The sequence below is a fragment of the Microcaecilia unicolor genome, chromosome 2 (assembly GCF_901765095.1).
Source record: "Microcaecilia unicolor chromosome 2, aMicUni1.1, whole genome shotgun sequence".
Taxonomy (NCBI): Eukaryota; Metazoa; Chordata; class Amphibia; order Gymnophiona; family Siphonopidae; genus Microcaecilia; species Microcaecilia unicolor.
Window position 1 is genome coordinate 108,881,839 of NC_044032.1, and position 22,430 is coordinate 108,904,268.

Here is a 22,430-nt window from a genome sequence, read left to right on the forward strand (position 1 = left end):
AGGAGAGGCTCCCAGGAACTGGTCCACCTGAGCCTGAAGTTTGACAATCCGATTGTCTGGCAGGAACACTCTGCCCACTTGGGTGTCGAATCGAACTCCCAGGTACTCCAGGGACTGAGTCGGGCGCAGCTGGCTCTTCTCCCAGTTGATGATCCATCCCAGGGAGCTCAAAAGAGCAACTACCCGGTCCACAGCTTTGCCGCACTCTGCATAAGAGGGGGCTCGGATCAACCAGTCGTCCAGATAAGGATGGACTTGTACTCCTTCCTTTAGCAGGAAGGCCGCTATGACCCCCATTACTTTGGAAAAGGTCCGCGGAGCAGTAGCCAACCCGAAAGGGAGGGCTCTGAACTGGAAGTGTCGTCTCAGGACTGTAAAACGCAGAAAGCGTTGGAGAGGAGGCCAGATGGGAATATGCAGGTACGCTTCCTTGATGTCCAAGGAAGCCAAGAACTCTCCTGCCTTCACTGCCGCTATAACAGAGCGGAGAGTCTCCATGCGAAAGTGCCGCACTTTCAAGGCCCGATTGACCCCTTTGAGGTCGAGGATAGGCCGGACAGAACCTCCTTTCTTTGGTACCACAAAGTAAATGGAGTAACGTCCCTTGCCAAGCTGACTTTCTGGCACAGGAACGACCGCGCCCAGGCGGATCAGATTGTCCAAGGTCTGCTGCACTGCCACAGCTTTGACCGGAGACTTGCAGGGAGAGAGTACAAACCCGTCTTTTAAGGGTCGGCAGAACTCTAGCTTGTAGCCGTCTCTGATGACTTCCAGCACCCACGCGTCTGAAGTTATTGTGGTCCACTCGCCCAGAAACGAGGACAGCCGTCCTCCAATCTGCACTGGGGCGTGGACCAAGGCCCCATCATTGGGTACGAGACCCTGGGGGGAGGACCGGAGGAAGCACCTCCGGGACGGCGGTCTCTGCGAAAGGAATGCTGCTGGGGGAGAAATTCCTCTTGAAGGAAGAGGGGGCAGAGGAACCCGAATTGCCCGGACGGTACCGACGGGCTTCCTGCAACCGTCCTCTGGAGGTACCGGGACGAGTACTAGACCGAGCCCTGACCTCTGGTAATTTCTTGCCCTTAGACGTGCCGAGATCGGTCACGATTTTGTCCAGCTCGACCCCAAAGAGCAGCTTGCCTTTAAAAGGCAATCTAGCCAGGCGGGATTTAGAGGCGTGGTCAGCAGACCAATGTTTCAGCCAAAGCCACCGCCGCGCAGAGATTGTCTGAGCCATGCCTTTAGCTGAGGCCCTCAAGACATCATACAGCAAGTCTGCCAAATAGGCTAAGCCCGATTCCAGGGCCGGCCAATCAGCCCTCAAGGAATGATCCGAGGGGGAAGCCCGCTGCACCATAGTCAGGCACGCCCTGGCCACATAGGAGCCGCAAACTGAGGCCTGCAAACTTAAAGCAGCCGCCTCAAAGGACGACCTTAAGGCCGCCTCCAATCTTCTGTCTTGGGCGTCCTTTAGGGCCGTGCCACCTTCCACCGGCAACGCCGTTTTCTTAGTCACCGCAGTGATTAAAGAATCCACGGTAGGCCACAGATAGGCCTCACGTTCACTCACAGCCAAAGGATAGAGGCGGGACATAGCCCTAGCCACTTTAAGGCTCGCTTCCGGGACATCCCATTGAGCCGAAATTAAGGTGTGCATGGCATCATGCACGTGGAAGGTTCTAGGCGGGCGCTTCGTCCCCAGCATAATGGCAGAGCCAACAGGGGCTGAGGGAGAGACGTCCTCCGGAGAGGAAATCTTCAAAGTGTCCATGGCCTGTAACAACAGGTTGGGCAAATCCTCTGGGCTAAAAAGCCGCGCTGCAGAGGGGTCATCCGCTCCATCCGAGCAGGGATCCGTCTCCTCCAAGGAATCCGCAAAGGACCGTTGGGAGACCTCAGACACGCTGCCCTCATCTACATCGGAGGAGACAAAGTCCTCCAAGGCCTGGGAATCAACCCGAGGGCGTTTACCTCTGGGAACCTCAACCTCTTTACCAGACGAGGGAGCAGGGGCAGCGTTTTGCATGAGGAAAGCCTGATGCAGCAGCAAAACAAACTCGGGGGAGAAACCCCCCAGACTGTGCACTTCCGCAGCCTGGGCAACAGCCCTAGACACACCCTCAACCGGCGCTCGCAAGAGCGGGGGAGAGACATGCTGCGCATCCAAAATGGCGTCCGGCGCAACACTCCGCGAAGGAGCCGCGCGGGAAGAACGGCGCTTAACTTTAGCCGCTTTTGTGCCGTCGCCCAAATTAAGGGCGTTCATGGCATTAATATCTCCAACCTCAAGGGCGGCCCACGAAGAAGCCGTCCGAGCCGCGTGGCCGGCCAAGATGGCGGAGGCGAGGAGCGGGGGATGGGCGTTTATCGCGGGAAAAACCGCCACGCCGGAGGAAGGACCGGGACATTCATCGGTCACGAAACTGTCACCCAACAAGGGCGAATCAGGCTGTAAGACCCCCGCATCCCCTCTAGAAGCGCTCAAACGATCCGGGGAGCGACCCTTTGCGCCCTCGCCCTCCGACGCCATATGCCACGAGGAGAAGAATCGGGGAACCCCCTGCCCGCTATAAAAAGGTAAAAATTACCTGCTGTCCGCTCCGAGCTGTAACGAACTGGTGCCCCAGTGAGTAGCTGCAATGAACGTTTAAATAAACGTCGAAATAAACGCCTTTAAGGACGTTTAAAAATTTTTTTTTTTTTTTTTAACGGAGCCAGCGGGAGGGGGGAGAAAAGGAGGGACCTGGCACCACCAGGTTTGCACTTGCTCAAAAGAGCCCTCAACCCCAGGCACTCAACAAAACCTAAAAATTAGGCTTGGAGGCCTAGCCAGAGCTGCTGCTGTGTGTGACCACCACCTGCTGAGATAGAGAACATACTGGGGAGTTTCCGGCAGCACATGACCACATATAGGGAGGCAAAAGTTTGCTCTCTATCTCCACCTGCTGGTAGATGGACACAACCCACCAGTCTATGGATTGATCAGCTTGATGATATGGAAGTACACATACATTCACTTACTGGCTGAAACACAGAGACCAGTGTGGTAAAAGCCATATATTAGAACAATTAGAATCTTCAGCACATAGCATTCTCATGAGTCAATAGATTTATTGGAAAAAAACTGTTTGTGACTACAACTGTCTTTGTTTGGAAGTGTCCTGTTGACCGCATTACTTCATTGGCCGACTTGTCTGAGTGCATAGTGGTGCTGGTTCTTCCACTTTGGTAGTTATTTTTAACGATGCAAATTATAGCAGCATTTTAAAAATAAAATATGCGCTGACAGGAAAAAACAGTACACACTGCCTCAGTAATGTTCAGTGGTTTGCTTCATCAGGAGTAAATGCCTCCTTTTCTGCCAGTGCCTGAGTGGAGATTGACTCAAACACTGACAGGAAGGGAGATGTTAAAAATAATAATAAAAATAACAATTCTTCCCATCCCCATGCCACAAAAATTCCCTAGGGGTATATTGGGTTATATATTTATAAATAAAATAAAAACCAGAAACTTTCCATGTGGTTTGGACCTGCTCCTGGAACAGTAATACTTTTCTAGTCTAGGGAGGCATCCATTGGTGACATTCTCTTCCTGCTGCCCTCTTGGATAATGGGGGTACCTGACCCATAGCGCAGGGGTCGTGCACTGCCATTTTCTAAGACAGCAGTAGAAAGAGAGGGATGCCACCACTGGACATCTCCTTGGACCAAGTCAGTAGTATTAGTCAGTCCATGGAGCTCCAGCAGCATGGAAGTGCTCTCTTTAAGATCTTGTGCTAGTCCAGATGCATGGGGTTGTTACTTTGCCAGCAGATGGAGACAGCATATGCCTATGGTATCATCATTGCCTTTAAGGGGCTGTGCCTTATGTTCCAGTATTCTCTGCCTGTAGCAGATGGTGACACGTTCTGTGCTGGTCTAGCCAGTTTGAGGCTCCCCAGCCTGCCCAGGGTCGTGCCCTCACCCTAAAGGGATAGTGTTTCTGGGGGTAACTGCAGCCACCTGGGCATCCAAAGTGCTGCCCTGTCCACCTCATGGACCAGATATAGTCTGCCAAAGATTCTGATATTCCAGAGCCAAAATTTGGGCATTTCCCACTCCATCAGGCTCATACTGTGAAGAACCTTGTGTAGTGGAAAAAGACCTGCACCTCTTCTAGTATGGGGTCTCCAGCAGTGGACTCTTCCTTCACTGGTTCTGAAATCCTGAATGCCTTCAAAACCTGTGATATGAATAGGGAAAGCTCCTCTTTTCTAAACAGGTGCAATGCTTCCCATCCAAGGAGAAGTCACTTTCTCCTTGTTTCCCAGGGGTGGTGACTCCTCTTCCTCAACCCCCAGTAAGCTACCTGTGGAGGCCAGCAAAGGGGGATTCAAAGCCTAGTTAAGGGAACCCTTCTGCAGTTAGCATGATTAGAGGTCAGAGCACCATCTTGTAAGGAGGCTGGAACTGCAAGCCTTGGCAATACCAGTGTTTCCTTGGTGACAGTGCATAGCACCTGGCAATAAGCCTGACCCATTACTAAAAAAAAACAAAAACACAACTCTGTGCTGAACCCCTCAAACCTAAGACTAGAGGTACTGAGGGGCCCCATCATTGCTGTTCCTGGGGCCCTCCCACTCTTTCCCCGCAACAGAGGTACCTGGTAAGCTATTTCAGTGTTGTTGGAAACCCAAGAGTAGCAGTGCCGGTACCTCAGGGAGGGCCTAATTATCCCAGTGAGAAACATCTGGTAGCTCTGGTGGGAGGTCAACTTCTACGGTTTTACCAGGAGTGGTTCCAAATCACTATGAACCAGTAGGTCCTGGGCATCAACCGCTATAGGTTCTCCCTTGCACTTGTTTCCCACCAGCTTAGCATGTCCCTTGTTCTTCTGGGGGGGGGGAGGGAGTCAGCTTTAGAGTTGGCCCTGGAGGCCAGTTTCCTATCCCCCTCCCTATGAGCAAGTGGGAATGCAGTCAGTATTCTATATATTTTGTAATCCCAAGGAAGGATGGCTTGTTCTAGCCCATGCTCGACCTCTAGGGAGTCTGTCGATACCCTCATATTATTTGATTCCACATGGAGACCCTTAGGTTGGTGGTCGTGGTGGGAAGGAGAGTTCTATCATCCCTGAATTTGTTGGAGGCCATATTCTAATTCATACCGAGGACTGGAGTTTGCTGTGGTTCTGCATCACGAATGGGCATTTCCAATTCAGGATTTTGCCATTTGGGCTGGCTGCTGATCTGAGGACGTTCTCCAAGATTTAGAAAGGGGGGGGATATGTGGATGAACTGACTAAGAGATGGAATTTTGTTTATTTAGGAATTTCATGTACATAATAATACCTTAGAAGCACCTAGAGAGCAATCATGCCCACAGGTTCTCTGACCAACTTAACAAACAAAAAAAAACTTGAGTACTGGTGTGTGGAACATTCATGGCAGGAATCGGCCGGATCTGTCCATAAGTATTCATGGAGATTGCAGATTAAAGAGGCAAAGAAACAGTGCTACTGAAAGTCAATCTGTTATGGTATGTGCAAAATGTAACCCATTAGGAGACATGTTGGTAGCTCCAGAGGACCTACATAAAAGAAGGGGTGATACTAGTATGATAAAACAGTAGGGGAATGATAGTAAGGTTACTTTATTCGGTACACTGGCATACAAAGGGTCCTGGTGGATAGGGGGATTCAAAAGCTCATGGCTCTTGTATGCCCTTAGTGGTGGTGCCTAGAAAAATGAAAAAGCAAATAAATAGCATATTTAGTGAGTTCACAAGATACAGAATTTCAAAGTCTTTAGACTTGGAACTCTCCTGGCATTCTTCTTTTATTTACTTTGGTTTCTCTCTGGGTTACTTCTACAATAAAATTGTAGGCACCCCGAAAATCAAATAACCTGTTACTCTAAACAGGCACCACCAGTGTATAGTGCATTTGGATAATGATTCAAAATTCAAAAACTCCTTTAAACCTCAACAACATATAAATGTTGATCTCTTGATCTCCTGAATGGAGATACATGTAAGTGCAATATATTTGCTTTCCTTCCCAAGAGGGCAAATTAAAAATCTTAAATAGCGTGCTGCTGCGCTGGAGGTGAGGGATACACCTGAGGACAAATCTCTTCCATCATAGGACTGGGGTTTTCTCAGTTGAGTGGGGTCTGTATCCCAGGTGCATCTCCTTTCACATCACACTAACTCCCTTTTCAGGTAGTTGGAACCCCAGGCACTTCTCCCTGTCCTGGGTTCAAGTGCAGGCTAATCTTCCCAGCCTTGATCCCCCTGGATCATAAACACTGCTTTCTCTCTTGACTAGGTTTAACCAAGCTACAAGTTTAAACAACCTGGGATAGCAACACCTTAGGCTATGCCTGAGCCCCAGCCTCTCTTGCTTCCCCAGACTGCTTTGGAGGAAAGACACCTATCCCTTTATTGCAGGGCTATTTATTTCCTTCAAAATATCAGGAGGAGACACCCCTTCCTCAAGACTGGTAGACTGGCCATTCCTCTAAGATTATGGAAATAAAGACAGGTCGGATAAGGAACAGGGAGATTGTAGTGATCCTGCTACACAAAGTTAATATTTGTAGAGACACTGTTGGTCCTGTGGCTGATATGGATGGGTATATAGTTGAGGTGATATGTTCAAGAAAGGTAAGGTTAACCACTGTTCAGAAGGAAAATATATTCAGTTGTTTCGACATCTGAGGATAGAGAATAATAAACTGGGTAATATGGTTTCCTCCCTGAAATTATGTGATTGCAATGGTTACATATTGTGATTTGGACAGAGACACCTTAGTGAGGAGCTATGTGATATTATCAGAACACTTAAGAACATAAGAATAGCCATACTGGTTCAGACCAATGGTCCACCTAGCCCAGTACCTGACAGAAACCCAATTAGTAGCAACATTCCATGCTACCAATCCTAGGGCAAGCAGTAGCTTCCCCCATGTCCATCTCAATAACTGACTATGGACTATTCCTCCAGGAACCTAGATATGCTAACCACTGTTACCACAACCTCCAGCAATGAGTTCCAGAGCTTAACTATTCTTTGAGTGAAAAAATGTTTCTTCCTGTTTGTTTTACAAGTATTTCCGTGTTATTTCATTGAGTGTCCCCTGGTCTTTGTACTTTTTGAAGGAGTGAAAAATTGATTCACTTTTACCTGTTCTGCTCCAATCAGTATTTTGTAGACCTCAATCATATCTCTCCCCCCCCCCCCCCCCCCCCCCCCAAAGCTGTCTCGCTTCCAAGATGAAGAGCCCTAATCTCTTCAGCCTTTCCTCATATGGGAGCAGTTCCATCCCCTTTATAATTTTGGTCACTTCTTTTTTGAGATATGGCGACCAGAATTGAATGCAATACTCAAGGTGAGATCACACCATGGAGTGATACAGAGGCAGTATAATATTCTTGGTCTTATATTGCATCTGTTTCCTAATAATTCCTAGCATCCTGTTTGCTTTTTAGGCTGCCACCACACACTGAGCAGAAGATTTCAGCATATTCAGTGAACATGGAAAAGGCTAAATATAACAGTGGCATGATAGTATGCATTTGTAAAAAAATAAATATCACATACTTGCCTCACCCCACCCCCTTCTTTCTGTATACTGTGTAATAGATTCATATCTGTTCTTTTATCACAGAGTGTCTCTGGACTGAGGTTGACAGATACATTCTTAAAGAGGACATACGAATATGATGACATTGCTCAAGTCTGCGTGGTTTCTTCAAAAGTAAAAGCAGGAAGCTGACAACTGATCGACTTTTCTGCACATATCCTTCGCCTCATTTTATTTGTCCCTTAGGGCTTGATGGACCAAATTTTCAGTACACCCTACCTTAACGATATAATCTGTATTTAAAGAATAAACAATTTAAGCAAATTTTTTTAAAGGTTTCTGCTCTGTAAGTCATTCTGAACTGTTTTGATGTTTTAAACTATTGTATGTTTTAATATAGTTCGCTCTTATTTTATTGATGATATGAGAAAATAAAGTGTAAATATTCTGAAGACTCTGAGGTTTATTTTGTAGACTATATATTGTGTAGGTTATTACCTGATTTCAGTAGGACATGTTCACTGGTATTATACATGTTACTGTTGAGGCTCCTGAATTTTGGAAGTCTCATATTACCCAACAGCTGGCATCAGGGCTCCTGGTTTTCTGTAGAATTTAAGGCATGGTTATAGAGAATTTTGTAATTTTTAAGATTCTGTGGTATATTTGCATATATTAATATAACTTGGGAGGTTTGTGTTTAACCAAAGCCTCTGGGTAGGCTTTCTGGGGCAGGAATTTAACATTGAACTCAGTCATGAATGAGCAGGACTCCATTGTACTATTTACATTCCCATAGACTTCGTACTAGCAACCGACAACCATTATGCAGTACTTAATCCAAAGTGCTTTCTTCCAACTAGGATATGTACTGCTGTGGTCCAAACTACAGCATTAAGCTTTAAACTACAACTCACAGATTATGACTTTAAGCAGCTCACTTCTAGTTAAACCTTTTACAAGAAACTCATAGCTACCTGGTCCAGCTTTACATATCATTGACCTTTAGCCTTGATGTTATACTAGTCATGTGTTTAGTTCTTCCTGAGGGCTCTGGTCAGTACAAATCCCAGCCCACATATAGTCCTCTGACAATATTCCAAACCAAGGTGTATGTCTAATGCTACTGTTTGTACTCCTCCCAGCTTGTCTGGCTTCTACCCAGCACAGGTTAGGTGCCCAGCTACTTTAGACACCAGAGGCATCTAATATAATTCGCACCTCCAACGTTCTGAAGCTGACTCCATGGCAGCGTAGCTGTGTAGTGTTCGTAGGGTTATTATTTATTATTATTATTTATTGCATTTGTATCCCACATTCCCCCACCTATTTGCAGACTCAATGTGGCTTACATAGATTTTTAACATTGTCATTTCAGGATATCAGATACAGTTAGTAATGTGTAACGATCAAGGAAGGGAAGAGATAGGAAGGAAGAGAGTGATTAGGGTAGTATAGAGGTGGGCGTTCATAATTGAGTGGGTTGGTGAGGTGACTTTGTGAGTATATAGGTTCTCAATTGTAGGCCTTGTTGAAGAAGAATGTTTTCAGAGATTTTCGAAAGATAGTTGTTTCGTTGATTGCTTTCAAGTCTGTAGGTAGTGCATTCCAGAACTGCGTGCTCATGTAAGAGAAGGTAGTGGCATGCATCAGCTTGTATTTAAGTCCTTTGCAGCTGGGGTAGTGCAAATTGAGAAATTTGCAGGATGATCTTGTGGCGTTTCTGGGCGGTAGGTCCACGAGGTTTAGCATGTAGACTGGGGCATCTGCATGAATGATTTTGTGTACAATCGTGCAGATCTTGAATGCAATGCGTTCTTTAAGTGGGAGCCATTGAAGTTTCTCCCATAGGGGTTTTGCGCTTTCATATTTAGTTTTTCCAAATATGAGTCTGGCGGCTATATTCTGGGCAGTTTGGAGTTTTTTGATTGTCTGTTCTTTGCACCTGGCGTACAGTGCATTGCAGTAGTCCAGATGGCTTATTACCATTGACTGTACCAGGGTACAGAAGATGTGTCTCGGGAAGAAAGGTTTTAGTCTTTTAAGTTTCCACATGGTGTAGAACATCTTTTTCATCGTGTTTTTTACGTGGGTGTCGAGTGAGGTTTCGATCAATGGTGACTCCAAGAATTTTCAAGTTTTGTGAGACTGGAAGGGTACAGTATGGTGTGATTATGGTGGTGAAGCTTTTTGTGTTATGTTATGTTGTGAGGTGAGTACAAGACATTGTGTTTTTTCTGCGTTAAGTTTTAGTTGGAATGCATCTGCCCAAGTGTGCATTATTTGGAGGCTTTGGTTGATTTCGTTGGTGATTTCATTTAGATCATGTTTGAATGGGATGTAGATTGTGACGTCATCTGCGTAGATGTAGGGGTTGAGGTCTTGATTGGCTAGTACTTTGGCTAGAGGTATCATCATTAGGTTGAATAATGTTGGTGAGAGAGGGGATCCCTGGGGGACTCCACACTCAGGTATCCATGGGGGTGATCTGTCCACGTTCGTTGTTACTTGGTATGATCTTGTGGTCAGGAATCCTTTGAACCATTTGAGAACTGTGCCTCCTACTCCAAAGTATTCTAGTATGTGTATTAGTATATCATGATTAACCATGTCAAAGGCGCGGGACATGTCGAATTGCAGGAGGAGGATGTTGTTACCAGTCGCAATTGCCTGTTTGAATGAGTTCATTGCGGACACTAGGACAGTTTTGGTGCTGTGATTTGTCCGAAATCCGGATTGGGACTCGTGTAGAATTGAGTGTTTACTTAGGTATTCAGTAAGTTGTTTTGTCACTATGCCTTCCATGAGTTTGGTCATGAGTGGAATAGATGCTACTGGTCGATAGTTGGTTAGGTCCATTGTGCTTTTTTTTAGCATCTTTCGGTAACGGAGTGAGTAGGATGTTTCCTTTCTCCGTGGGAAAGAGTCCATTTTGCAGCCTGTAATTTATGCGGTTCGTGAGGTCTATATTGAATTGTTTGGGTGTGGATCTTATTAGACTGTTAGGGCAGATGTCTAATTTGCATTGTGATTTGGCGTATTTTCCGAGCCAATATGAGATTTCTTTTGATGAGAGCTTGTCAAAGTCGATCCATGATCGATCTGCTGGGCATTCTCCGGGTGTTGGGTCTAAACATTCAAGGATATTTGTGTAATCCGTTGTGTTAGTGGGTATCATGAGTTGGAGCTTTATGATTTTTTTCGTTGAAGTGGTTTGCAAGGTTGGTTGCTGATGGGGTATCTGAGTTGTTGGAGGTGACCTTGGTAGTATTTAGAAGATTGTTTACGAGTGAGAAGAGTTTGTGTGTATCCTTGTAGTTTGGTCCTATTTTGGTTTTGTAATAGGTCCTTTTAGTTTGTCTGATAGTGTATTTGTATTTTCTTTGTAGTTGTTTCCAGTCTTTGTGTGTGTTTTCGTCTTTTTTTCTTGCTCCATGCTCTTTCTAATCTTCTGACTTGTGTTTTTAATTCTTTCAATTCTTCGTTAAACCATGGTATTGAGTTTTTTCTATGTGAGGTTCTGGTTTGAAGTGGTGCTATATTGTCTAGTGTTGTTCTGCATCTGTTATCCCAATCTTGGAGAAATTGGGGTGAGTCTGTAGGTCTTGTCCAGGTTCATAATCGCCCTGCCCTCGAGGGAACTCTGTATAGTTGCCAGGGAAAGAAACGCGACATCAGAAGGAGAAGGGACCAACCATAGGCCTCGCACTTGCTTTCAGTGCCCCGCCCTCGGAGGGAAGGGAAGGCTGCATATAATATTCACCCACCGGAAGTTTGTTCCCTCCCGAGTTCCAGCGTTGTCGTCCATCCCCCCTCCCTCCCAGTTCCAGCGTCCCCCCTCCCTCCCAATTCCAGGGTCCCCCCTTCCTCCCAGTTCCAGGGTCATCGTCCCTCCCTCCCTTCCAGTTCCAGACCCCCTCCCTCTGAATTTTAAAAGTCATACTGACTTACTTCGTGCGGTAAAAAGCATGCAGGCTCGGCACTTCAGTTTTCCCTTCTCTGTCTCTCAGCTCTGGTCCCACCCTTGCGGAAACAGGAAATGAGGGCGGGACCAGAGCTGAGAGACAGCGAAGGGAAAACTGAAGTAAGTGCCGAGCCTACTCGCTTTTTACTGCTGCTGCCGGCCGCTGTAACCCCAACGTGGTAAGTCAGCATGACTTTTAAAATTCGGAGGGAGGGGGCCTGGAAGGGAGGGAGGGAGGGACGACCCTGGAACTGGGAAGGAGGGAGGGGGGACGCTGGAACGTCCCATAAAAACAATGAGAAATTGACTTTTTTAACTTGCTAGCACCCGTTTCATTTCAATGAGAAATGGGCTTTTTTTACTAGTATTCAATAAATGGCATCTAAAATTAGGCAAAAAGAAGGAGAAGCTCCAATCCTCATGAACATGTGTAAAACCAACGGCAAGGAGTGAGGAAAAAATATGAAGCCAAAGCAGGATGGTGTACAAGTCTTTATTGTTTCCAAAGTATCAAGCGTATTGTTGAAAGACTCAACGTGGCTGTGTTTCAGCTGGCATGCCTTTGTCATGAGCCTTGACAAATACAGTGCAACAAATGTAGCAATCTGGGAAGATACAATATAATTAGCATCAATATCAGCTGTGCTGTGCGGCACTGTCAATCAGACAAGCGGCGTTTTGCATCCAGCGTTTGGTGCCATTATGATCTGTGCTAAGGTAGTATTCTATAAAGTGCGCTCTGCGTAGAGCATGCTTCATATGCATGAGCACTTACACCTGTGAAAAGCTGGTGTAAACACTCGAGCCCAACTGATGACAGGCACGCAAACCAAGTATTCTATAACCTGGTGCTTAATTTCTGGGAATGCCTCTGACCCTCCCATGGCCACACCCCCTTTTGAGTAGCATGCTGTGAAATTTAAAAATGTCTTATAAAACAAGATGTGGGACAGATGCATGTGCAGCTCCTAATTAGGCAACTACTGATAAGTGAAGGAAAACGCTACGCTCACAAAGAAGAAAAAAAGATCTCGTAGTACTGTGGCAATGAAAATAGCAGCGCATCGCTCTCTGCGGCTCTTTTTTTGCCCACAGTAAAAAAGAAAAGAAAAGTAATCATTGATCAAAAACCTCCTAATTAGTGCAAATTAGCACCTAATTTACTAATTAGTTTACATGCACATCTATGATCTGCACCCAAATTTGGGCGATCTATACAGAATCTGGGGGTAGGTGTGTGATTTCATTTTACCTCTAATCAGAATCCTACATTGAACAAACACAGTACTTCCACTGTCCAAATCCTGGCAGCTCTGTAAATAACAGCAGCATTCAGGTACCCACCTCCTTTTAAGGGTCTGACAACTAGCTGTCATCTCTCACCTCTGCAATGCCCTCCTGAACCATTCTCTTGGTTTTGCTCGCTCTCTCTCCAAGCTGTTCCGCAGCACGCTTTCACTTGAGTTCTTGCTGCTGCGTTACTAGTGTCCCAGGAAGATGCTTGCCTCTGTGTGCTCACTTCCTGTCCATTCAGGACTCCTGGGGACTATCGATGTTCCCAGGAGCTCACATTCTTTTGCAGCTCTGCTACGTGCTCAGGTATTCCTACTAGAGTTCAGTGATCTATAAACATTGATAACCTGCACAGAAAGTCAATATTTGCTCATTTTAATTTTAATAATTTCTATCTGCTGTGAAATGTGCCTGGAAATTTTTTTCACCCTTTCTTTGATCCATCTTTCCTGTTTTTCAGTAGGTTATTTTCTCTCGCTCTTTTTTTTTTTTTTTTTTTTTTAACCTCCATTCTCTTAGTACAGCTTAAATCCAACCTGTGTCTGCTCTCCAAAGCTGCCTCTTTTGTCTTTTCCCCTCCCTCTACTCTTGTCTTTTCTTTGAATTGCCCTTGCAACCCCCAGTGGCATGGCTAGACCTGACATTTTGGATGGGCCTGAAGCTAAGATGGGTGGGCACTATCTATCCTGGTAGCCAGGCATCACTCTTTTCTTTCCCTAACCCCCCCCCCCCCCAATCTATCCTTCCCTGTAGCCCGACATAAACTCTTCCCTTCCCTACTATCCATCCCTTAGCTAGGTATCAGCCCTACCCTACCCCCACCCCTCCCTGTAGCCTAGCGTCAGCCTTGTTTTACCTGGCAACTGGGCTTAAGTTTCCTAAATCTGTATGCACATAGTAGCAGATGCAGATTCAAAGAGCACTGCATTGTGCTCCTTATGCTGACTCCTGTTCCTGCTTGGGGCCGTGGGCCGATGCAGAAACCTTGGGGTCTCAACTGAAGGCAGATCAAGTGAGAGACAAGGTGAGGGCCCACTACACCTACTGCTGGCAGCCTGGAACAGTGTACTCTACATGTACACTGTAGTGGAGGAAACCCGGCAGCCTGAGCCTGAGCCACAGCCCTAGTGGCAGATTTTCCCATGTGTGCTGTGGGGGGCACGGGGGATGGTGCTAGGCAGACACCCTGAAAGCAAGACCAATGGTCGGAGAGCAGCAGCTGCGGCATAGCATGACATGGCACTAGAGGGAGTTACCACCAAGCTACCATGTGGCCCTTGCGGTAATTCATTTTTGATGTGCATCCACTACATGCAAAATAAATATTTTTATTTTCTGGTGTGTAGGCGGTAATCGGCATTTTACACGTGTAGACCATTATCGCCCGGTTACCGCTAGGTCAATGGGTGGCAGTAAGGTCTCAGCCCCAAAATGGACACACAGCAATTTTCATTTTGCTGCATGTCCATTTTTAGCAAAAATTGTAAAAAGGCATTTTTTTTTTTTTTTACAGGTGCGCTGAAAAATTATTCTGCATGCACCCAAAACACACATCTACACTACCGCAGGCCATTTTTCAGCGCACCTTTGTAAAAGAGCCCCATACTTTTTTCAATTTCACTGTTAAGATTTTGTGCTTCAGTCATAGTAATAGCCAGAAGAATTAAAAGTATGGAAGCATGTTGATCCAGCTCATGTGAATGAGTCACAATGACCTCAGAATCATTGGTGAATTTTCTAGATAGTTTCAAAAGTAAAGAGTTAAAACCCCAGATATGTTCCCAGAGCAACCCTAAAGTCACAGTGCCCAGTTTTATTACCTCCTGGACCTCAAAATAAGAAGCAGCATTCCCCCTACCCCTACTCACAGTTCGCTGAGTATGTTCTTCTAAAAGATTAACAGCTTCCCTTGATGCTCCTTCCAGGGGAGAAGACACCTGGGGCACTCTCTCTGGCAGAGGCAGTTCCAGCAATAGCCTCTGCTCCTCATGGGTTGGGGAGGGGGGCACTCTCTTGACAGAGCTAAGCCCCAGCCACACTGCTACCTGCACACTGAGACAAGGGGACAGTTGAAGCTGGCACTGAAGAGGTCACATAAACCTCTAAAGTAGTCTGCCAAAGCGAGAGAGTAGTGCTGGACTCAGAGGGGAGGGATATCGTGTATTAATATACTGCCTTGAGCATGAGTCAAGGTAGTTTACATATAATTGCACAGGTACTTGAACTGTCCCTAATGCTCTCACAATCTAAGTAGTATATTGTACCTGGGGCAATGGAGGGCTAAGTGACTTACCCAGGGTCACATGGAGCTGCAGAGAGAATCAAACCTGGTTCCCTGGGACTGCAATCCGCTGCACTAACCATTAGGTCACTCCATAGAGGGAGGATGCTGAATATGGAGGGAGAATAGGGACACACAGAGGGTAGATGCTGAACCTGGAGGGAGGATAAAGATGGGGACACATAGTAGAGACCCTGGACAGAAAGGATAGGGACATGGGGGGGGGGGGGGAGATGGATGGTGGAGATAGAGAGATAGAGGAGAAATGTAAAAAAGACAGAAAACATTAAAAAGAAAAACTAAAGAAAACCAGAAAAGAGATAGTGGGACAAAACAATGGGTTGCTTGCTTAAGGGTTTGGTAGTTTGCCATACCTAGCAAATGTGATATTTATTCTCTTGTTTTTCAACAGGTAATTTAGAGTACATGTTAATATATGGGACTTAAATAGAACAATAAAACTACCTTAATAAAATTACTCAAAGAAAATAATAAAGTTTGTACGTTCTTAGAGGTTTTGATTCCGGTTTGGCAAGTGATTGATATCACGCAGTAGACTCAAGGGTTGAAATAGCTGGGTGCTATAGAAGACCTAATAGCCTGGCTTACTGTCACTCCAACAGACCCTCACCAAATACAGAGCAAGGGATCACAAATAAAAATATTTAGATAAAAATTGAACCCCAAAAAGTTAAGCTTAGCATGTGTGGCCTAATGGTTAGGGTGGTGGACTTTGGACCTGGGGAACTGAGTTCAATTCCCACTTCAGGCACAGGCAGCTACTTGTGACTCTGGGCAAATCACTTAACCCTCTATTGTCCCATGTAAGCCACCATGAGTGGGAAAGCAGTGGGTACAAATGTACAAAAAAAAAAAAACACTGAAGAAATACAAACTGAAATGCATTTCTTTTCTACTGAACACAATACAAACACATTTGCTATGCAGATTTTTCAAAGTCAACATATTCCATTCCATTTAAAACATTCAAAATAAATTGTATTTTTCCATCATGTTGGTTGCAGTTTATTTTCTGCTTTCCTATCTGTTGTCTTCTAATTCTCTTTCAAGCAGCTGCTGTCCATTTGTCTTTTTTACCCTTATTACACTTGCTTCTGGCATATGGATTGTTCTTTTTTTTTTTTTTTTAGCTCTTTCCTGTCTTTTTTTCTTCTTTCTGCCTTGCTGTCAATTCAAATTTCACCCTCTCACTGTTCTCCTTTTTAGTTTACAGCTACCTATCAGGTTTCCTTCTTCTCTCACCCACTTGCTTTTCCATTGCCCCATCTAACTCCTTCCCCAGCCCTCCATTCCCTTTCATTACCATATTTCTATCCTCTGTAATCACTATCCTTTCATTCATTTCCTTGCCACCCTGTTCCACCCCCTCCTGGTCTCTCCCACATAGTTCCACCATTCCCAGCATCTTCCTCCCTCCGCCTTTCTAGCCCAGGATCTGCTCCCTCTTTCTGTCCTCCCCACTCTTACATCTCTCTGTCCCTTCTCTATTCCCTCCTGCCCAATACGCACAGCAGAAAATATTTGTTTATTTTCTACCACATGGCACTAACCAGGTGGTAATTGGCAGTGTATGCGCACTGACGATTACCGCCCAGTTAATGCATGAGACCTTACCGCTAAGTCAATGGGTGGCAGTAAGGTCTCAGGCCCAAAATAGACGTGTGCCAATTTCTATTTTGCCACACGTCCATTTTCAGCCAAATAAAAGGCCTTTTTTGCATGCAGGTACACTGAAAAATGGACCTGTGTGCGTCTAATACATGCGTCTACAGGAGGAGCGCAGGCCACTTTTCAGCGCACCTTAGTAAAAGGACCTCTTAATATTTACATTGAAGTACAGTAACAAACACATAAAAAGATTTAACTTAAGTGCAATTAAATAAAAGATGTTGCCTAATATAATACTCCAGCACAACTACAAAGGTGTTCAATAGCTACAATGGCAAGAAGTAGAGTTGCAGAGAAGCCAAGAGTGGCCAAGGCCAATAAGTGAGGGGTTTTTTTTTGTGGTGTCTCAGAAACTGTATGCTAGCTGAACACTGCACCTTGGTCTCATGTACAAAACAGAGATAGACCCCCTCAAATATGAAACAAGGGACAACAGATCAATAACAGGGGTATGAAAGCAAAAAAAAAAAATAACCTGAAACCTCAACAAGTCAGACTCTGCATGTACAGCAATACTAAACTGGAATGCAAGATATCAGTGGATAGGGGGCAGGGGAGATGCACATTTTCCAAAGTTCACATGTTCTAATTAATATATTCAAAATAAAATACTTTTTCCTACCTTTATTGTCTGAGCATTTAATGTTTCCATTTGCCTTGGTCCCAGTGTTTTCATTCCTGCTTTGTCTGTTTTCTCCCTAACTCTCTTTTCAGGATCTCATGTTCATTTGATATTTACTCTCCATGCCTATAATCCATGTTCCCTCTGTGTCCCTATCTGTCTTGTCCAGCATCTCATCCCTGTGTCCCTGCCCCTATCCTCATCCTATGTTCAGCATCTGCCCTCTGTATCTCTATCTTGCCCTGTTCAGCATTCCCCTCAGTGTCCCTAACCTTGTGCTCCTCTGTGTTCAGCATTTCCCCTCACTCTTCCCTTCCTCCTGCAACCCCCACCCAGCATCTCTTCCTCTCCCTCTTTCTCTCTCCCTCTGTGGTTCTAATGCCTTCCTCCTCCCCTGGTCTGGTCTCTCATCTGTTCTCTCCTCCTCTGTGTGTCCAACATCTTCACCCTCCCTGGTCTAGTCTTTCCCCCTCTGTGGGTCTGGCATTCCTCTCCCTCCTTTTCTTCCCATAGCACAGCCCTCAGTTTTCTCTCTATCTGGTCCTATCCACATGGAAACAGGAAGTTCCATCAGAGGTGGCAGGATACAACAGAAGGAAGGGCCCATGGCTTGGCTGGAAGCAGCTTGTCTTAATTATTGATTCTGCTAACAATGGAAGGCAAGTTTGAAAGACCATGAGGGGAGGGGGATGCCAGACCCATAGACGGGGGGGGGGGGGGGGGGGGGGGGGGGGGGACTGGCGGACTGGCCAAGGGGAGAGGAGAGAGAGAGAGGCTGGACCCATGGAGTGCAAGAGAGAGAGAGACAGAGACAGACTGGACTGTGTTGGGATGAGAGACTGAACCCATTGAATAAGAGGGACAGATTGTCCTGGGTGGGGAGGGAGGGGTGAGCAGAAGCATAGCCAGCTTCTGATGCTAGGGTGAGCGGAAAGTGGATTACGTAGGTGTATGTGAGCACTGCGTAGGCACAACAGACCACTTGAAACATAGATGCTGAGCTGGCACTGTTGGAAGTCTGTTTGAGGGAGTGATTGTTTCCCTGGCACCCCACCTAGCTATGCCTCTGGGAGTGAGAGGCTGGACCCAGGGAAGGGGGAGAGTGGAAGGAAAGGAGTACTTGAGAAATATAACTGTATATAAAGTAAAGATCCTAAAAACTGTTTAATAGCATACTTTGTTACATTTGTGTTCTATTTTTTAAACTATAATCCCTGAACAGACAAAATGCTGTGCCCAGTGAGAATAAAGTCAGCTCTTCCTAAAAGAATAATAATACTTTGTTTTTCAAGTACAAGTGTTCAATGACACTAGCTTTTTACAAGTAAAAGTAATAACACTTTTACTTATAGTAAGGAGTTATTTTGCTTCTTTACTATCCAGCACTGCTTAACTGATGCTGTTGTGTATGGATTAAGGATCTCTCATCTCTCACTGTGAATGTGTCCCCTTCTGCACCCTCAGCCTTGACAAGCTTGGTATGCAGAACCCTAGCCCTGTAATTAGACCTAAGTCCTCCACTGGACCAATCCTGTACTTTCCATTTTGAAAAGCTGAAGTTTATTTTCTGTTTGTGTGAGCCAGGTGCAAGCAGGAGCTGCAGCAGTTACTTAACTTTGGCTACCAAAATTATTTCTCTATTTCCTATGACGTCACTACAGCAACTTTAAAGTGAAAGTTCTATTATTTTTTTTAACTTCTCTGCTCTAACCTTAGTTTTGTTTTTTTGTTTTCTGTTATTGAAGGTAAACAGCAATGACAAGTTGTTGTTTTTTCTTCCTATGAGGTTAGTGTAAAATGCTTTGCCGAAACCCGGGATCGAACCAGGGACCTTTAGATCTTCAGTCTAACGCTCTCCCAACTGAGCTATTTCGGCTGTTGGTGAAACACTTTCTGAGCATGGTCCACATTATGCAATTGTAATGGAGCTGGTGACTTTCTGCACGTTTTTCTTCCAATACACTTCATAGTAGTCATTTTTTTACCTTATCTGAATTATCATTATTTATTAGAGTTCGTTTTTTTTATTTTTCATTGCACAGGATAGCACTTATATGAGATTTTATAGACTCTCATCTACTTCCAGATGAGATAAAACATGACATTTTACAGAGTAAAAATTGATGTAGAGAAAATAAAAGGAAAGTTATAGCAACCCCATCCCATTACTGGTTATGAGGCCAGCTCTGTGAGTGCAGTGGATGCTTTAGCAATCTCAATATATTGAGGAAACACATAAGAATCAATCAGGTTTGGCAGCTGTGGTCGATTGGATACAGCAGCATCAGCTTGTTTTGAATGTTAATAAAAACACAGCCTGTTGGATTACTGGGAATAGTAAAGTATGTCCCACTTTACAACCTACATTGTTTGGAAAGCAGATTAGCCCTGTGACCAGCTTTAGATACTTAGGGATTGTGATTGACTAAACTTTGATGAGCAAATTTCAGCTCTTGCGAAGAAAACATTCTATGTATTAAGGCAGTTGTGTTCCGTTAAGGTTTGGGGTTTTTTTTTTTTTTTTAATGAGACAGCTTTGCAGACCTCTTGGTTCATGCTCTGGTTACAAGATTGAACTATGGCAATATAATATATCTAGATCTTTCTGGTAGCTAAGTGAAGAAGATACAAATGTTGTAGTATGTTACCCCTAGGCTCTTAGGAAATTCTCTTTTGTATAAGCATGTTACCCCTATATATAAAATATCATTGGCTACCTATTTCCTACAGATGCAAATTTAAGGCACATAAAGGGACTGTTTTATTTACACCTGATTCCTTTCAAATCACTAGGTAAACATTAAAGTGTTCTTTTTATTATTATTATTATTTCTCTCCTCCAACCTTAGTTTTTTTTTTCTCTTATTGTATCAATTACAAGTCTTTTTTTTCCTGTGAGGTTAGTGTAAAATGCTGTGCCGAAACCCGGGATTGAACCAGGGACCTTTAGATCTTCAGTCTAACGCTCTCCCAACTGAGCTATTTCGGCTACTCGTTAAGTAAGCGTTGAGCATGTTCCCTTTATGCAATTGTAATGGAGCTGGTGACTTTCTGCATATGTTTTTTTTCCAACAGATTTCATGGTAGATTTTAGAGTCTCACCTACTTCCAGATTAAGGTCAAACCTGAAAATTTTACAGAGTAAAAATGGATGTAGAGAAAATAAAAGGAAAGTTTAAAGCAATCCCATCCCATCACTGATTATGAGGCCGGCTCTGTGTGTGCAGTAGATGTGTTAGCAACCTCAGTGCCAAGCAAACACTTAAGAATATAAGTATTACCATACTGGGACAGACCCAAGGTCCATCAAGCTCACTACCCTTTTTGCAACAGTGGCCAATCTAGGTCACAAGTACTTGGCAAGATCCCAAAAGAGTAAAACAGATTTTATGCTACTTATCCTAGAAATAAACAGTGAAATTTCCCATCCTAATAGTGGCTTATGAACTTTTCTTTTAGGAAAAAATGCTACCCAGAGGAGAAAGCCTCAGCAGTCTTAAACTTATGCTATGAGAATCAACTTCAATCTAAATCCGGTCTGAAATGGAAGAAGCTTGAGCTAAGTGCCAATATGTTTTATATATTTAAGATGTACATGATTGTTTTGCGGTATTTTCATAAGCAAGTTATGAATCACAAATATATGTAAAATTACTGAGAGTTGTTTTTGCTAGTAATTGGTCTTAGTCTTATGGGTTGCTGTGACACTCTCGTTTTATTGTTAGAGTGGATTTAAGTTGATTTTCACAGCACAAGCTCATAGTAACATAGTAGATGACGGCAGAAAAAGACCTGCATGGTCCATCCAGTCTGCCCAAGACAAACTCATATGTGTATACCTTACCTTGAATTTGTACCTGTCCTTTTCAGGGCACAGACCATATAAGTCTGCCCAGCAGTATTTCCCACCTCCCATCACTGGCTCTGGTACAGACCGTATAAGTCTGCCCTCCCCTATCCTCGCCTCCCAACCACCACCCCCTCTTCCCCCCAACTGCTCCGCCACCCAATTTCAGCTAAGCTTCTGAGGATCCATTCCTTCTGCACAGGATTCCTCTAATCATATCCCACGCATGTTTGAACTCCGTTACCGTTTTCATCTCCACCACCTCCCGCGGGAGGGCATTCCAAGCGTCCACCACCCTCTCCGTGAAAAAATACTTCCTGACATCTTTCCTGAGTCTGCCCCCCTTCAATCTCATTTCATGTCCTCTCGTTCTACCGCCTTCCCGTCTCCGGAAAAGATTAGTTTGCGGATTAATACCTTTCAAATATTTGAACGTCTGTATCATATCACCCCTGTTCCTCCTTTCCTTCAGGGTGTACATGTTCAGGTCAGCAAGCCTCTCTTCATACGTCTTGGAATGTAAATCCCATACCATCCTCGTAGCTTTTCTTTGCACCGCTTCCATTTTTTTAACATCCTTCGCAAGATACGGCCTCCAAAACTGAACACAATACTCCAGGTGGTGCCTCACCAACGTCTTATACAGGGGCATTAAAACCTCCTTTCTTCTGCTGGTCACTCCTCTCTCTATACAGCCTAGCAATCTTCTAGCTACTGCCACCGCCTTGTCCCACTGTTTCGTTGCCTTCAGGTCCTCAGATACTATCACCCCAAGATCCCTCTCCCCATCCGTGCCTATCAGACTCTCCCCGCCTAACACATACGTCTCCCTTGGATTTCTACTCCCTAAGTGCATCACTTTGCATTTCTTCGCTTTGAATTTTAATTGCCAAACGTTAGACCATTCTTCTAGTTTCTTCAGATCTTTTTTCATGTTTTCCACACCCTCCGGGGTGTCCACTCTGTTGGAAATCTTGGTGTCATCCGCAAAAAGGCAAACTTTACCTTGTAACCCTTCGGCAATGTCACTCACAAATATATTGAACAGAATCGGCCCCAGCACCGATCCCTGAGGCACTCCACTACTCACCTTTCCTTCCTCCGAGCGAACTCCATTCACCACCACACTCTGGCGTCTGTCCGTCAACCAGTTCCTAATCCAGT

At 44.9% G+C, this 22,430-nt stretch overlaps 1 protein-coding gene and 2 non-coding genes across 10 annotated transcripts in view; 1 reads left to right on the forward strand and 2 right to left on the reverse strand.

The window, feature by feature from the left end:
* Nucleotides 1-7,993, forward strand: part of TRAPPC13 (trafficking protein particle complex 13) — a 128,689-nt gene extending 120,696 nt beyond the window's left edge. For all 8 annotated transcript variants that reach the window (XM_030193189.1, XM_030193190.1, XM_030193192.1 and 5 more), the window contains one exon: nucleotides 7,655-7,993. In XM_030193189.1, the coding sequence (XP_030049049.1) occupies nucleotides 7,655-7,762 (108 nt within the window). In that variant the 3' untranslated portion in view covers nucleotides 7,763-7,993. The remainder of the gene's footprint in view (nucleotides 1-7,654) is intronic.
* An 11,229-nt stretch (nucleotides 7,994-19,222) lies between these two features.
* Nucleotides 19,223-19,295, reverse strand: TRNAF-GAA. Its single transcript has one exon. It is a non-coding gene; the product is annotated as a tRNA-Phe (tRNA).
* Nucleotides 19,296-20,335: 1,040 nt separating this feature from the next.
* On the reverse strand, nucleotides 20,336-20,408 carry TRNAF-GAA. The gene has a single exon. It is a non-coding gene; the product is annotated as a tRNA-Phe (tRNA).
* Between the last annotated feature and the right edge of the window lie 2,022 nt (nucleotides 20,409-22,430).